Source organism: Manacus vitellinus, unplaced genomic scaffold (assembly GCF_001715985.3).
Source record: "Manacus vitellinus isolate BGI_N305 unplaced genomic scaffold, ASM171598v3 scaffold_4_pilon, whole genome shotgun sequence".
NCBI lineage: Eukaryota > Metazoa > Chordata > Aves > Passeriformes > Pipridae > Manacus > Manacus vitellinus.
The window spans coordinates 11,525,495-11,543,216 of NW_021940604.1; the positions used below are offsets into that span (position 1 = coordinate 11,525,495).

Genomic DNA, 17,722 nt, shown 5'->3' on the forward strand with positions numbered 1-17,722 from the left:
AAACAATTATAATATGGTTTCATGCTCATATAGAAGCAAATTACTTTCACAGTGCCAGCATGTTGCCTTTCCCCTTCCCCTTTTACAGAGTCTGTGGGGGCCTTTTTGAGCTAGGTTACCAGCAAGCAATTTTCCATAAAGGAAGAGAGAAGTTTGAAAGGAAAAAAAGCCAAAGAACTAGAGTAGGACACAAAAGGCAGCCACAAGTCAGCTTCTAAGTCAGAGGTTACCAAACACTTGGGTCCACTCTAAACTCAAATTACTTTTTACAGATCATCATGCAGTCTTAACATCCAAGTTATAACCGAAAGTACCACAGAGGCAATACAGATTTTATAGTTAATATGTTACCTGGACAGAACATTTGGCATGGACTTTTGTAATGGAGTTTGGGAACCACCACATCTAATTGATGTGGTAAGAAACAGCAGTACAGAATACACTGTAGCTTTTAATAGCTGACTGACTGACAAATATGGAAACCCTTGACATATTATCATAATTTCTTTGTGAAGGTCAATTAGGGTTGGGCATGAACATTCATCACATATATATCAGCAACATGTTTACAGATATCACAGGACTGGTAGGTGCCCAGGGGCACAGAGAGAAGTTACAGTGAGGACCTTCACAGGCTACTGCCACAGTTGTATGCCAGATATTGAAATTCTGAGTACACAGCCTGGGATTTGTGAAGAAGCCTTTGCTGTGACAGCTGGGCTGGCAGAGCCCCCTCAGCAGGTCTAACACATGCCAAAGAAAGGTGTTTTCTGCCAGCTGGTTACCTGATGCCTCTGAGGGGCATCAGCTAAGCTGACCAAAGCTCTCATCTGTCAACATCACTGCATCCATGTTTGACTTCACTGGCAGTGGTATGGGAAAGGCGAGAATTTCATGTTCTGAGCCGGCAATATATTTAAAAACTATGGCTCAGATTCAAGTCACCTAACTTAGGCATATAAAAGGTGCCTGCTAATCTCCCTTCATGTTTAGTTGAGACATAGGGGTGCTTCCAGAGGTTGATTCAGTCCAAGAACAGCCTGAGCTGCCCTCAAGTTCACCATCCCTCTTACAGTCTGTAGAGGAAAAGGTAGTGGATGAGCTAAATAAAGGATTTTGTTTTCTCATGGGGAGAAGGTCCAGAACCCGCAGATCCATTCTGCTGTTCTTGTTTGTGTCTGTGAGCACAGCAAGCTGTTCATCGGGAACTGCACAGCCTGCTGTGATGAGCCCCGCATGAGTTACCTCTCCTACAAAATCACATCCCATTTCCAGTCACACTGCTTAATGGACCTTACTTCAGTAAGTCATATGGGATGCTACTGACATCTACAACTGTACAACTGACCTACACCTGTTTAGATCAAGCAGATGAATTGGGATGGATATATTTGTCCCTGAGACAGGGAGAGCGCCCTGCCGCATTGCCGGTGCCCTAGTGCCAATCAAACTAAGTAACATCTTCGTGCTTAAGTTGTATCTTTAAAAAATATTTGAATGTTTGTCTCTTGAAAGTAAACTTCTTTTCATTACTGTTTCTCTTTAGTAAAACTACCACACTCATATAGTCTCCCTGCAAGCAGGAGGATATTAATTCAATATGGCATCATCAGGGAAGAATTATAGCCACATTTTTTCAAGCTGTTGTGCACTCGTTCTCATTCTGCTAGCTATTATTTTCTCATTAAAAAAAAAAAAAAGCTGTGACAAAATTACCCAAAATGAACGAAGTCATTCATAAGAGTAATCAATCATTCCCATTTCTATATTTATATGAGAAAGATGTGATTTTATTTTTGCCAGATCAATTAAACACAAATCAAGAAAAAGCTTAAGTGTCATTTGTCACAAAATGATTTCCTCCATTGAACCTCTCAGTCATATGGAACATGTATGGTTGCCTGAAGCATGAAAAGTAATTAAATTTATTTTCTGATTACTACATACGGATGCCTCCACGTACTTCTACAAAGTGTGGACACCCACCCACATGAAAAAAAGTACTTTTTAGTACCTTTATCTCTTTCTATTCAAGATGGGCACTATTGCCCATACCAAGCTACAAACCTATGTTGAGTACTGCATCTAGAAAGACAGTATGTGTTTAACTGTTATATTTAACAAAAACTTCAGTAATGAATTTAAATGTTTACTTTAGAATTGTGTCTAGTTCTGGTTTATGCCAGCTGCAGTGCACTTCCATCAGCACCAAGAGGCACCATCTATTTTCTGTCCCTGTCAAGCAGCAAAGAATCAAACCCAAAAAACTCTCTCCCGTACTTAACTTGACAAGTGCAAATGATCTTTTGTACTCAAGTCAATTTTTTTCCGGTAAATTTTCTGTGGATGTGTTTTACAAAAGGTAAGCTAATTCAGAGGGGTTTTTTAAAAGGAAAGATTTTGAGATCTTCCTAACTTTAGTCCAAAACTGCACAACTTAAGCACCTTTGTAATGACTTGTAGAGAAACGCAGTGGTGCACATTTACAGATATGATTAATCCTGTATGTACTGCAACAGTGTCACATACAGAATTATTAATCATTACAACTCATGACAATTACTAATACACGTCGGTAAACTCGTAAATGGCAACAACAGCTTGGAAAATTTGGCCAAATGTTTGTAAAGTTGCAAGTTACATGTAGTAGCACACTAGACATAAGCTTTGATTAATAACTAGAATTGTAGTAGAATAGTAACAATAATGTCAACCAATAATGCTCAGGTAATCATGCAATGCTGTACTTAAAAACAAAAGAAAAGAAAAGGGGCATTCTGTGAAAATTCCATTGTCTGACTTCCACTAATGTCGACTACTGGCTATTCCCAGCAATGTTGAACACCACGAGACAATCCCAGCCTCTCAGAACATGTAGACAGTTAAGCTAATTATAAGTGGGTTAAGTTCTCCTTGCTCATCAAATTACTTTCAAAGCTTTGTAAGATAACTATTTATTGCAACTTCCTGCCAGTTTCCTGGCTGTGGGAAAAGCCTCTTAGAAGGGGTAGGAAAAAAAGGACTGGGAAGAAAACCCCAGGAGAATGTTCAAACTGCATAACAAAAGAACAGAGCAAACCAAGAAAGATGTCACACAGCAGTCACAGAGACACACCACCACACACCACCACACACATGCACTGTACCAGGGTCTCTCATACTTGTTGCAGAGGAGGGAGTACTACAACTCAGCAACCAGTCTGCAGTATTTAACACAGTCATGTTGTCTCCTGAGAACAGGAATGGTATAACAGTTCATTATCCCAATGTCTGTTCAGTGTACCTGAGAAGTCCTCAACGCAATTAAGTGCCTTAAGTCTTTTAACTGCACTGTATTGTTTTTATGGGTATTATTTTAACTGGTTTATTTATGCATGTATAATATAGAGGCATCTAGTTATCAGAGTTCTTTAATGGTATGTTTGAAGTTTTCTCTTCTCTTTTTTGCTGGAATAAGGATTCTATTTAAAAATGTGATTCAGCCCTTCTTTGCAGAGCTCTGTTACCCTCACAAGCACATACACTTTTTACTCACACTGACAGACTTTTTTGAAAATTGGGATAAGTGAATAAAATGCTCTACATTGCGGTCAGAAAGAACAAACTAAAAAAAAAATTTCTTAGTGTAAATTGTTAAAATAGACAGCAATGTATAAACTCTAAAAAAGAAGGCTGAAACTCTAGCTTGACATCCACGGTGTCATTTTCATGGACTGCACCTCAGAATGTGGTACTCTGCCTCCCACTGCTCCAACTCAGCTATGGTATAACCGATTATCTGAAAGCATTGGAACATCTGTGTTGTAGCTGCATGATAGTGCTGTCCCTACAGTAACACTTACAGCAGTAATAACCAGCTACTTCTGAGGAAAATGTAACAATCTCTTTATGAAAAACTTCCATTACCTCCCGAGAAATGGAATTCATCATGAAAAAAAATTACCTAAACCTAATTTTGATGCACTTCTTTTGACAGTGATTTTAATTTAACCTAACTACCTATGTAGTTCAGGGTGTAAGAGTAAATTATTATTCATCAATGAAAAATGACACAGAAAATGTAATTTATTTCAAGTTACCAACAGGTATAAGCAAGCCTTTAACACTGTGTTCAAGTCAACCATTCCTAATCTTTCGTTGTTTCACCTTTGCAACTTGTTTCAGTTCTGCCTCTTACTTCAATTGGTGCAAACTGAAGAAGTGGTTATACTTTTATGACTGCCATTTTTTCATAATTCTTGCTGGGTACTTATAAATGGGTATATATCATTCTTGAAATTATGCTAAAAAATGCATATGACTAAAAACTAGCCAAACCTTTGTATGTGCCAGCAGTGTCTTATACTTACCTCCTGTTCCATTTGTTGTAACTGATGTGCTACTAAGACTAGACTTATCCAGTTTGGAACTACCTGGTGCATCACTACTTCCAACAAGATTATGAGGACTGGCTAGATCCTGCATTTCCATAGACCTGTTAAAAAAGAAGATGACAGTATTATGGACTATTATTACTAGAGTATTACTATTATCTGCTTTTTCTTTAATAACTTTTTTTATATGGAGAGTTTGCAATGTAGTCAGATTAATAAATTAATACAGGTTCCTTTGACATCTTCTTTGCTTTTTACCAAACCTAGGAAAGTAGCTAATAATTTTATATGAATAGCAACAATGCCAGTATTTTTCTCTTTTCCTGTAGGTATTATGAAGTGACATAGGCTTATGAAACTGCTCAAAGAGCTTGTAAAAGATGTGCATGAGGGAGTGCATATATATGGATGGACAGAGGGAGAGATGAATTGATAAATTCAGGTAATAGGTACTTCTTAGAAGAAAACAGAGAAATTTGGTGAAAAGTCAGTCATTACAGAAAGTCAAAATAGGAACTTCTGCCTCCTGCTATCTGTATTCCAACCACCAGCAGTCACTGCATCCACACTAAATCACAGGTACAGGCCATACAAGCGAATGAATAGAACTTTCATGTACATCTGGAAGATTCTTCACTCTTAAAAATATGTATATTCTAATTAGATCACTTATTCTTGTTTTGTTCTGAGCAATTTCTAGGAAGCTTGCAAAATTTCAAGTGGATTAGATTGCAACGGATTCCAGCATCACAGTTACACTGGGAGCCTGTAGATGGCTTTAAAGCAGTGATAACAGATTTGCCTTTTGCAGACAAAGCAGACAAGGAACATTTCTTGTCAAACCAGTAATTGCAATCCAATTTGCAGTGTATGTTCACTTATTCCTTGCTTCATTTATAAATTAGACAGATTTTTTTTCCGCCAAAGAAACATTTTTGCTATATATAAGCAAAATTGCCAGCCCATCTGCAACAGGAGAACCATTCACCATATGTATACTGCAAAGGCCAACAGGAAGATTGTCTTACAGAGATGTAAAAGCTAAATTACATTGTACAAGGCTGAGATGGCTAGGAAAGAGATGAACAGTTGGGATAGTTCAGTAAGAACAATGGCTCTTGTATATTCATATTCTGACTAGGACAATCAGTGGCAAATTGTTAAGGCAACACCCAGCATCTTCAGTATTTATTCCAAATTTCACTTTGAAATTACCTATATTCTGTGCTCCCACACATCCCCCTCTGTGGGGGAAAAAACCCAAACAAAACCCCACTACCTTTCCATCAAATATGAGTGTGCTATTTGAATCTACATTTCTTCCCTCCAGAGAATGAAATTATCTCCCATTTTGTGCTCCTAATTCTGCTGATCTCCTGGATGCTTCAGCCTTCCTCACATCACGTTCATTTAACCCAAGATACAGATTCAGAGCCTTCATGTACTGAATATGCTCAAGAAAATGTAGGAAATACTACATCTCAACTGGGAAAATGAACAAAGGCCTTACCCAAAGGCACATGAAGTAAAGAATCTCATTTACTCAAGTAAATGCCTATGTCAACCACGATATGCACCGATACACCACTGGCAGGATAGCCTTCCCAGCAGCAGTCTGGATGAGCAGGGAAAAACTGATCTTGTTGGAGGCCATGCATCAGCAGGTAAGAATTTTACAGCCATATTCAAGGAAATGCCAAGGCATAAACTGAGATTTGAACTGCATTGAACCCAATTTCTTCATCTAGTTGTATACACATTTCTACACATCTGTCAGCAGTGAATTATATTTATTGTCTACTGGAAATGTGATCAGTGTTAGATGAAATAAAATGAACTCAAGTTGTTTACAAGTCTGTCAATTTTTGTTTAGTAGTTTCGGTACACGGATAGCAGCTAAAGGTTAAAAAAATTCCGTGAGTTTCCATCTTGTATGTATTTAAGGGAGCAGAAGAATGCTAAATGAAATAAACAATGCATGTTTCATTGCATATACAGTGTAATGCTCCCCACGTGTTCGCTTAGCAGTTTTAAATGCCATGATTTCCTGTTGAAGTATGATCAGCCCACAGATACCTAATGGGCAGTTCCAGCTTAGAAAGTTCACATCTGATTTTTTTTCTTGGTCAGCATGAAAAAATTACAATAATTTCTTTTCAGACAGGCATATATCATCACCACAGATGCAAATACTTCAGCAGTATTTGATAAGCAAAATTACTGGTTTATGCAGATAGTGTGTATAAGAAATATCCATCTTAAGCACTTTTTACACTCAAATGAATCAGACTTTCTTAATCAGAAGACTAAGTCCAGTGACTCTCATTTGCTTGGCAAAGAATATAAACAATCAAACTTTGTAAAAGGAATAGTTTTTGTTTCAAGCCAGTATGAAACCTTCTGTGCAGAAAAGTAGACTTATCATTCTAATTTGTTTTCTATAACATATGGCATCCCAGCCCACAGACATGGCAAGTTAAATTAACTAAAACTATTTTAGAGGTAGCGCATTCACAGACATTTTCTCTGTATGAGTAAAACACATCTTGCACTTATTGGTAGTCTATTAAGAATAAAAAGAATATCCAAAGCAATAAAAAGTTTCACAGAACCATGTGTATATTCTACTTATCCTAGGTGCTCCATCCTGTGTGAGCAAGTACAGGGATTACTTTAATATATCCCTATGTGATTTACTTATTGAAGTACACTACTTTCTGTGTAACACATGTCATTCAATTCACCTTTCTGGATGCATTTCGTTTACCTTTAGCCTAAAAAATTCTCAGGAAGATGTAACAGACTTACTAAAATCTTACCTTTCAGTGAATGGAGGATTCAGGAAAAATGCCTAGGAAAATGGATGAAATAATTCCAACATCTTGAATTCATTTTGTCAAACTAAATGTTTATCAGAGTACTGCTTTCACTGACTTAATCAGAAGCAGGTTCAGGTTCAGTATGTGCTTTCATGCACTAAAAAAAAGTTTAAAAGGGAGATCTCTGAAAGACCAATTAATACTTTTAAGTTTATGCAGCTATTTATTAGAGAATGTTTTTCAGTAAATGCAATGTATTTCAATTCAGACATAATAAAGTCTATTGATAAAGCTGCTTAAAATACTACACTATTTTAAAATAATGTACTACAACATTATTTTACATGTTTTGCTTCTCTGCCAGGCACATAACTGTTAGTGCTTTAGTTTTCCCCCTCCTCCATTGTGTCAGACCTCTTTTTAGAATAATTATGTAAAATGCTAAATTGTATAAAAAGATAAATTTTGGAAGGAAACACATTACTTGGTAAGAAGATGTTTTAATTATCTCTTGACTGTTTGAAGAAGGTTTGCATGATTGCCAGTTCCTGAGCAAAAACTCAAAACCTGGCAAGATGAATTTGTCTTTTATTCTGTTTTGGCTATGCTTAAAGTCTTTGAAAATTGTTATTTGCACGTGCTTAGTGGATCATTTCAGAGGCTTACTGGAAAAGTCTATAAAACATCCCATTTCAAAAAACAGCCTCCTAGTTCTCAGTGGGCTTTAACTCCAACCTGTGGACAACCCTACCACATTGAAGCAGGTTTGTATCAAATATACGGCTGTGTGGAAACCCTGGGCCTTCCCCATTAAAGCAATTTTTGTTCCCAGGCTTGAAGTTACATCTTTTCAAAGGTTAGCCTATGCTCATATGCGGATCAAGGAACAGCATCTAAAGAGAAAAATTCCACCCTCTTCTGTCCCACTTTTACAAGGGTGGATGAACAGAATTTGTGCCACACCCCAGACCACCGAAGTGCACAGCCAAGCACGATGACCCAACCTTGCACAGGAAGGTTTAAGTACAGCTAAATATAATTGCCCCATTTAACAACTCCATCTCTGTATTTCTGTATAGCTCTAACTTGTGTTATTTCAACAGTAAAAAGCTCAAGCCTTGCTTCTACGGTTATGTTTTTAAAATTCCTCTTTTCTTCTTTTTCCGTTCATTACAATCACATATCCATTTGTGCACTGCTTTTCTTCAGTAGAGTTAAAATCTATTTTCAGAAAATCTGTGTTGTTATAACTCTGTTATCCATTTGCATTTCCAATTTAACTATTATGAACGTGGACTGTGAGCTGGGTCCTTCCACAGCTTGTAACTCTATTGATTATTCACTAATTCTACAAGTAGATTATATTTAGATAATTTTCTTCTTGTGAAAACTTCAAATCCCAGCCTAACCAGAACATTTTAAAAATACTAATTCCTCTCTGTGAAGAATTTATTGCAAATTCCAAATTATAGGAATATTGAAAGAAGGACTGGTTAAAGGCTATTGAAATTGAAATAATTTCATTTAGTTTAGAAATTAATTATAAAAAAAAATTTAAAATGATTTTGCAGGATTTTTCTTTTTAAAATTCTTTGATAGGAAATTCACTACACAACTTTCTTTAGAAGAATCTTATTAAACTTCATTGTGGAAAAAAATACATGTTTTTTATTAGTAATATTAGTATTATTACTTTTGTTTGGTTGTTTTGGTTTTGTTTGTTCTGGGTTTTTTTGTTAGTTTCTCCCCCTGCTCTTCTTATATCCCTCCTGTCGTAACCCCAGTCCTTACATATCCCAAACTTTCTCACTTTCTGGAGCCTTGTCCAATCAGGATGACAGCTACCTTGGAGCTTCTGAAATTAAACAAATGGGGAATTTCCCTTTATTTAAAATTAACTTTTTGCACAATATGAAGGTTGGGTAACAGAGCTGTTCAAACTCAGCTAAAACTGTTTCCTACTGCTGTCAGCTCAGCTCTCAGACCAACTACATTGTTTTGAAGACAAGCAGAGTCATTTTTTTTTCCATTTCCCACATATATTTTTTTAGCCTGGTCTTTCAGGAACTTTCTGAACAGGACTAGCAAGCTTACCTCTCTTTCACATGCAGTCTGAACTAGCTCATACAAGCCTTTCATGCTGACAAAAAAATCAAAATGGATGCACATACACAAAAGTCATTAGTTCAATAAAATCTACATAAAATCTGCAATAAAGTTTAAAACAATCAATAACGTAGATACATCATAATTATAAAGGTGTTTTTTTCTTAGTGTTTTGATTGTTTGGGATTTTTTTAACTAAATTTTACATATTACATTCATAGTTGCGTGAGATATTTTTCATATTTACTTGCACCTACAGGAATTGTAAGTAATGCAATTAAAAATAAGTTTCACCAACCCTTGAACACTCTTCAAAGAACACAGTGGGCCGTAAGAAAGAAGGTGGAGAGAGAGAGATTCTGGATGATGGACAGGTTTCCAGAGAATGTACACATGCATACAAATATATGTACACTAACACACAGCTATGCGCAAACTTTTAATAATTTTAATAAATATACACATAGATGTGTCTAAGTGTATAAATACACAACAAAAAACTTCCCAACATTGTTCCACAAAAGATTTCCACAAATAGTGCAATACAGCACACACCCTAGGAGCACTCTTCAATTAAGTAACATTTCTAATTATTTCATCAACTCCAAAATACAGGTTAATACACAGTATTTTCCTTTCCAGGTGCTTTTCCTGTGTATGGCAATCTTTGCCATTTTTTGTCACTGTAAAAGGTAAGGAAGAAACAGCAAAACCAACGAGATAAATTTATTCCATCGAGACAACTGCCCCTCTTGTTTTCCTCAGCTCATCAACCCCTCCTGTATATCTTTTCAAGCTTAAGAGATGGCCAAAATAGCAGAACTTTTGCTATACTAGGCACAATATTGTAGAAATGCCCCTCCAGCATGTGAATTCTGGGAGCTTGCCACAGTTAAAAACAAATAATACTGCTGGACACTAGCAAGACCTCCTTCCCACTCTCTTTGAGGCCTCCTTTTGTAACTTGGAAAGCAATCTGATACAGTGCTAAGAAGAAGTAAAAAATGTCATGCTAGATTGATAAAACCAGCAAATGCTCCTCAGAGTTTTATTTTATTACCTTTTTTTTTTAACAATACAGAAAACAAGTGTTAAATTTTTGCAACCATTTGAGGATAGGAGGGGGATTATGGCTGTGTAATTTCTATTTCTCATGTATTTGTAAGTAGAGTGTCAACACTCATATTAAAAAAGTAATGGAAAGAAGCAAAATAATGCCACATTGATATTCAAAAAAAATACTTTTGTCAATCTACAATCAATGTCAGATAGAAGGTATCAAAAAGAAGGAACCTTAGTGAAATAAAGAATTAAAACATTAGAGTTTTTCTACCATGTTAAGGAATACCACATAGGTAATAAACAAATGAAAATATCATAAAGTTCAGCTTTGCAGAACTGTAAGTATACAGTAAGGACTGTAGTAGATTCCTTGCGGATTATTCATTACAAGCTTAAATATCATCACGCAGCTTCTCAGGGCATGAGTTCAAGCTCATAGGGAGACAACTTCTACCCAGAGACTGCAATAACTGGAGTGTGGGAAGGGTCCCTGCACTATGAAGCAACAATTTCAGGGAAAAAAACATGCCTGATTTTTTTTAAAATAATATAAGGTAAACATACACAGGTATTCTTCCCAAGAATGCCAAGGCAGTGGAAGGATTTTAAAAAAAAGCTTTATTTCAGATGCAAGGACCATTTTTTTTACGATGCAGCACACACTGGACCTTCACGGGCAAAAGGAAATGCCCCGCCTTCTCCAGGTTCCTTGTCTCCCCAGTCTCTTTTCCCTCCCCAACCCTCCCCCCCCCGCACCCAAGGAGGCCTTGTACATGTCTGCAAACATGTTTTCTCCGCATACCACAGAGAAAAATAGCTTGCTCACAGTTTCTTCCCTGCAACCTTCTCTGAAATGCAGAAGGAAGGAAAAAAAACATCTAACCCATTTGAAAAGGCATTTTGCAGTTTTCCTAAGCAAAACAAGTTCTAGACTTCTGTTACAAATTCTTGCACAATTGTACCTATCCCTACAAATAGCTTTTTTGATTTCAAATAAACTGCTTGTCTTGCAGAGGATGGGACTCCTTAGGTAATTCTTTGAGGCATAAAGTGGCACTGGTTGTGACTGTATCTCAGTTTTGCTTTCCTGCCTATTGTCCTTCTCTTGGCTATTCAAGCTCTAATACCAGGGAAAAAAAACCCTCATGCAGACAGTATTACTTTACAGGAGCTGTCTGACAGACAGACAGTGTCAGTGCCTCGGATGCACTTGATGCAGAGAGCTCAGCTGAGAACGTGGGTAAGCAGGTTCGGTGACAAAGGCCAGCACTGTAGTTTGCCTCCTTACACCATTCACAGCTAGAGAAAAAAGACATTTCTTTTAACAGCACTGCAACTTCTTCCCCACCCCCCATTCCTATTTTCCCAGTTAGGCTTTGGCTATCATCCTCCTGGCTATGACCCTGTGCCACCTTGAGCTTCTCTGTGCTTCCTAGCAACTAGGAAACAGATATTTTTTGTCTTTATTAAATCTATGTTTCCCTCTTTTCTCACTGCATGAGCACCTGCCAAAGGCCAAAGCTTTTAGTAATCTAGTATAATGCTATTGCTGTAGTAATAAGCAGATATAGTTTTAGTGAAAGGGATACGCGGATTTGTTCTTTGCGGGTCTAGTGAGAAAATATGACTAAACACTGTGAAAAATAATTGCTTACAAATTCAAGGGTTCCTTGGTCAGAAAAAAAAACCCCAAAAACCCCTGATATTTTCTTTTCGTGCCTGAGGAAAAAAAAGGTGAAAAGTTTAGGTTTGCTCTGGTGATGACTAAACACACGAATTTAGATGGCTTGCATTGTCATGCTGAATAATTGCTGAAAACTATTATTTGCTTAGAAGTCAGTAACTGCATGGTTTCCCTGGTTTCTGATTGACTGAGACATTTTATTTCAGTAGAATGTCATTTAATGTGGTTTCTAGAAAACCACTGAAAACTGTCTATTTTAGTACAGTTCAGCTGGCCATAAATCCACATTACATTAATTTTTCACTGCTTTCTGACTTTTATTGGGAATGAGTGTCATTTCCTCAACACAATTAAAAGACAAGGTAAAATTAATTTGGATTTCTACATTTCTTGATAAAACACAGAATAATATTTAGGAGCCATTTCTGGATTCTCCTCTTGGACATGCAGTTGATTTGTCCAAAGGCAAGAAGGATTAAAATAAATAAATAAAAATCAAGGCAACTCAGGGGAAGGGGAACATACTAAGTTATTTACCTCAGCATAAGCTTCCAGCTCACCCTTCCTGTGCTCAGGAGATTTTTCAATTACAAAACACAGATTCAGAGCAGTGAAATAGGCAGGCTGTCACTGAAAATATAAGTAACGGGAAGCCCTTTTTTCCATATGGTTCCCCTTTCACCTCATCTCTCCACTCTGAAGTTTAAGATTGATTTGATTTGATGAAGGAAAATGATAGTTTTATATGGGGAATTATTACATTCTGATGTAATAAACTGCACACACAAAAAAGCAAAGCTATGCAGAACAATACCCTCTGGCCAGCTAGATCCTAGCCTTTGAGATCTCTTTCCTGGGCTATCCAAATACGACAGCTACAGTTTTGGTGTGATACAATTTTAGCTCAGGGTTTACACTCCAGTCACAGGAGGAAGTATTTGGAAAGAGGTAATGTGGTGTCTGAATAAATAATTCCCATCTTCTCAAGTAAAAAGGTAGCCAGTTGGAGAAAACCACTCCAGAGGCCAGACAGAGAACATGTAAACTAATAAGCAACAAGGACCAAGGACTGAAGGAATGGCAGACAGAATGGCAGGATGCTCATTTCTCTTACCCATGTACAGGCTGGCCCATGCTGAGCCTGGGTTGTACTGGAGCATGTGCCAGATGGCACGCACCAAACCCCTGCCCGGCACAACTCCAAGAGTAGTCATGATCCTATGCCACAGCTCAGGCTCAGACAGGGGCACGTTTCACACACTGTCACAAGCTTGACCCCACAGCCCATGGGCTCCATTATGCAGTTCCTAGTCCCAGTGCGAACAAAAACCACATAAAGGTACACAGGCACCTGCTACTAAGAAAAAAAAAAGATGACTAGAGTAGGTTTTGAAGTCCTTATGTGAGTATTTAAAAAAATCAAAAGTGATAATGACACCACAGTTCCACAGGGAGCTGTCAAGTATCCAACTTACATTAAATACAAACTACCAGTTTACAGATACATAAGATCTAAATGCAAGTCTTTGGATCCCAGGGCCACATTTTCAAAGAGCAGTTCACCCAACAGCTTCTGATCACTTCCAGATGTGACTGGCACTTGCAAATATTGTGGTTCTTACAACATGATGTGCTGTGTCATAAACAAATAACAAACACTTTTGTGGAGATGGCTGGAATTCAAACAGCAAGCCTGTGGCCTTCCCTTCTACGCCACAACTTCAGCAGAACAACTGCTCAGAGTAACATCTGAAAAATCTGCTGGGAATTTCAGAGTCTCTTCTGCATCTCTGGGAGGTGACCTAGTTGGACATAAGGAACACGTAACAAACCCAGTGACTGAAGAATCTCACTAAGTCTTTCTTTGGTGTTTTTGAGTCTGATTTGAGCAACAAAGACTGTTTCTTATACATCCAGAGGAATGTGGTGATGATCAGCTCTGCCAATTAGTAGCCTGTTGCTAATCTGCCCTTTGTAAGGCATAGCCTTCGAAGGTACACTGCTTACTGCATAGGATTTCAAAACATCTCAGGGAAAACACAGTGCAGTAAGACATGACATCTGATTTTAAGTGGAACAATGACAGCAGTATTCAAAGGGCTAACTGAAGCCCTGACTTCCTATGGACAGTAAACAGGGGATGCTCTAGCATCTCCACTCTTCAATGAGAGGAAATGCCCTCTTCCAAACAGACTGAGATGGAAAGAAGCATCAAAACCTTTGAAAGAAGGTCTTTCAAATCCTTGGTACTTACCCATACATGCAAAAAAGGAATTTCTAGGGATAACTTCATAACAATGTTATCTTCCAGCTACCTTTTTTGGAGAGAAAGTGATATAATTCCTCATAACGTCCCTAGAGTGCTGCAGACCTGCTTTTTTTTATATTTATATTACTAATTAAAATGATGTAGTGCTACTGTTATTAATTTTAACATAATAATGTCAACTGTATTCATGTCAGACAATATTTAAGCAAACCTAAAACTGGGAAATCAGGGATGAAAGGCTGGGAATTTTGCTGTTGGCTTCAGTGGAGCCTGGACTGCATGATGTTAAGTGTGAACCCATATTTTCATTTTAAAAAAAAAAGGGATGGGTTGTATCTGACTCACTCAAGTTGAGATGTCTGTTATATTTCAAAGAAGTTATTGAAACATGGTTCTTCTTCAGTAGGGAATGCCCACAGGAAAAGACACTCTTTCAGGTGTGCTGTATTAGAGTGACCGTAGCTCATTTCAACGTAATTTCTTCAGCTACAAGTACAGGGGCCTTTCAAGAATTTTATCTGCTTCCAGAAAGGATGAGTTAAAATGACAGACTGGGCAGAATACAGGAGTTGCCAAAAAACTTGTAGTTTTCATGCTCCATTCATATTTTAATGCAAACATTTTGAATCTTCTCTGGGATTTTTTTTTTTGGCAAATATAAAATACAGAGAGTTACTGGCAAGCAGCCCTAATGTGGGAAACATTAACGTATCTCACTTTTAACAGTGAAGTACCCTTTATAAGTTAAACTTGATCTGAATCTTGGCTCCCAAGACAAATATTCTGTAGTTTACCTCATGTGGAGCACATTATGTTTGGCTCCAAAACAGTTTGTGTCAAAAGCAATTATTTCTGCCTTCTAATCACAATCCCAACAATGAGTTTGATTTAGAATATAAAACTTGCTGTCTGCCTGATGCTTTAACTGATTCAGCATTTGATCATTCCCGTAAGGTGTAGCTGGGCATAGCCATTCTGGATGGCAAGGTACACTAGATGCACTAGACGTGCTGCACATATCCCTTTTTCATTATTCCCAGGAGACCTTACTGCTTGTACATCTGAAAGAACTTTTCAGAACTAATTACATTCAAAACAAAGAGAATGATGCTCTGATAAAGGTACTGATGCTGGCTGCCCTTTACAATTGGTATCAAATGATTGAATTTCACTTTGCTGTTTGATTTCCCCAAGTTATTTTATACTTTGAGACTTAAAGCATACACACAGTTTTTATGTACCTTTTTCATTTTGGGTGAAGTAGGTGATTTTTCTAAGAGTTAATAAATACTTGTCGCTAAGAACTCTGGGGCACAATTCCCCCCCCCTCCCCAAATTACCCCCTTGGGCCACAAGAAGGGGCAGGTAGCAGCTGCAAATCTGTAACACCTCCAGTTCCAGCTCAGACTGCATACCTGCATACCTGCCTGGCTGGCCAAAGCCACTGGATGGGGCACCAGCAGAGCTACAGTTCCAACCCTCACTGCCCTGGTGCACACACAGCAGCATTGGAACCAGCCTCTCTGATGGTTACCATCCTTTATAGCTCCCTCTGCTAAAAGCCCAGCTTACACCAAATGGTTTGATCTCACAAAGACTTCTGACATACTGCCTAGTCTTTTAAAATCATTAAATATCCACTTTCGTCCAAGTCCTGAGGGAAAAAGAGGGTAAAGGAAAACAAGCCACTTAGTGCTGTTGGTTTTTAAGTTCACCCACATCTATATTGCAGATATGTCTGTAACTTCACTGCTTTTAGCACAGGTTCCCCAGCCGTTCCCCAAGAACCTGGTTTGCGAGACAGGGCACTAGGATACAAGATGTTAATAGCAAAATGATTGCTCTTTATAATTCATTTATTCTTGTGTCTCAGCAAATGTTAAAATACTGCTGCTGTGAAACATGGTATAATAATGAAACACTAAGGGGGATGAATACGTTTCTGTGGTACTATTTTGAGAAAGTCATGAAAAGGACTGCATCTTTGAGAGCACAGGGGTTTATTTTCTATTTAATTTAATCTACATAATTAGAAGGAAAATAAGACATAAGCCTGAAATAACACAGGAATAAAACATGATCTTATGTCTAGTCACCTGCCAATTACTTCAACACTGAAAAACAAATAAAATCTCAAAACCCTTAAAAATTAAAGTGACAGAGATTTAGTTGTAATTGAAACAGAACTTAAATGGAATTCACCAAACAGGATGTTCTCCCTCTCTGCCCTCACACCACACAATAAATAATTGTTAAAAAGTTGATCTGTGGAATTGCTTTATTTATTTGGGCACTATATATGCCTTTCTCCATAGCTCTGCCAAACATACCTTCCCACAGACTTACTGCTTCAGTCCTGGGCCTCTCTTAAATGGCAGACACAAATCCCCTATGAATTAGATTGAGACCATCATGTTCATTTTCACATTTAACCAAATCCAGATTTGAACTTAGGTTTTCAAAGGTGGACGGTGAGTGAAAGGCAAGTATATTTCATGCTTCAAGGGGAGGTAAGGTTACTTCTACTCTACAAACGACATTAAGAAATTCCCAAAGAAATCTGACAATAATGTGGACTCAGATCACAGTAAATTATATCACTTGGCAGCAAAACTGGAGAACTAAGTCCAGAATTGCCAGCAAAACTCAAGACACACGTTTGGATATATGGAGAACTTTGCGATTACTAACAGAAAGGAGCCTTCACAGGCATCTTATGAGACCCATCAAGAACCTTATCAGCTGGCAAGGAGTGTGTAAATTCTGAGGATCAGACGAAAGTTTTTTTGCCTTTTTTTTTTTTTTTTTTTTTTTTTTAAGTAAAAGCGTTCAAAAGGAGAAGATAGAACAGACAGACCATCTGCAATGTAACCACATAAAAGACCCCTGGGCAAATCCAAACCCATTAGCAGAAGTGCTTGACAAATCTGCCAAAGAGCCAGATGCCGCTTATGGAGGAGTCTCTTTCCCTCCTTGTCATATGGATCCTCTGACTTCTGTTCCCAGAGGAGAACTACGATTTCTGGTGCTCAGACTAAGCTGCATGTGGAGAAAGCTGAGGTACAGAGCTGCTCTCTGATAAGGCTATCTTAACATGAAGAGGGGAGATCAAGCCTGAAATATTACAGCTGGTTTAACATGCATTTGTGTAACGTGTGGAAGATGCAAATGTTAGGAAAAAAGAAAACAAACTTGCAATTAGCTTATTTGCATGTGGTCTCAATTAGCTTATTTGCAAGTTGTCTCTTTTCATACGGATTTTTTTTGGTTCATTCTTGTCCTGGTTTTGGCTGGGATAGAGTTAATGTCTTCCCAGTAGCTTGTACAGTGCTGTGTTTTGGATTCAGTTTGAGAATGTTGATAACACACTGATGTTTTTGGCTTTTGCTAAGTCATGTTTATACTAAGA

The 17,722-nt window shown here is 37.8% G+C and overlaps 1 protein-coding gene across 6 annotated transcripts in view; it reads right to left on the reverse strand.

Annotated features, from left to right (window-relative positions):
* Nucleotides 1–17,722, reverse strand: part of EYA4 (EYA transcriptional coactivator and phosphatase 4) — a 150,649-nt gene that overhangs the window by 44,817 nt on the left and 88,110 nt on the right. For all 6 annotated transcript variants that reach the window (XR_001921368.1, XR_001921367.1, XR_001921366.1 and 3 more), the window contains exons 4-5: nt 4,350–4,474; nt 3,162–3,230 (exon numbers count right to left, since the gene is read on the reverse strand). Coding sequence is in view for 1 of the 6 variants with exons in the window: in XM_018078007.1 (XP_017933496.1) it covers nt 3,162–3,230; nt 4,350–4,474 (194 nt within the window). In the remaining 5 variants the exon portion in view is untranslated. The remainder of the gene's footprint in view (nt 1–3,161; nt 3,231–4,349; nt 4,475–17,722) is intronic.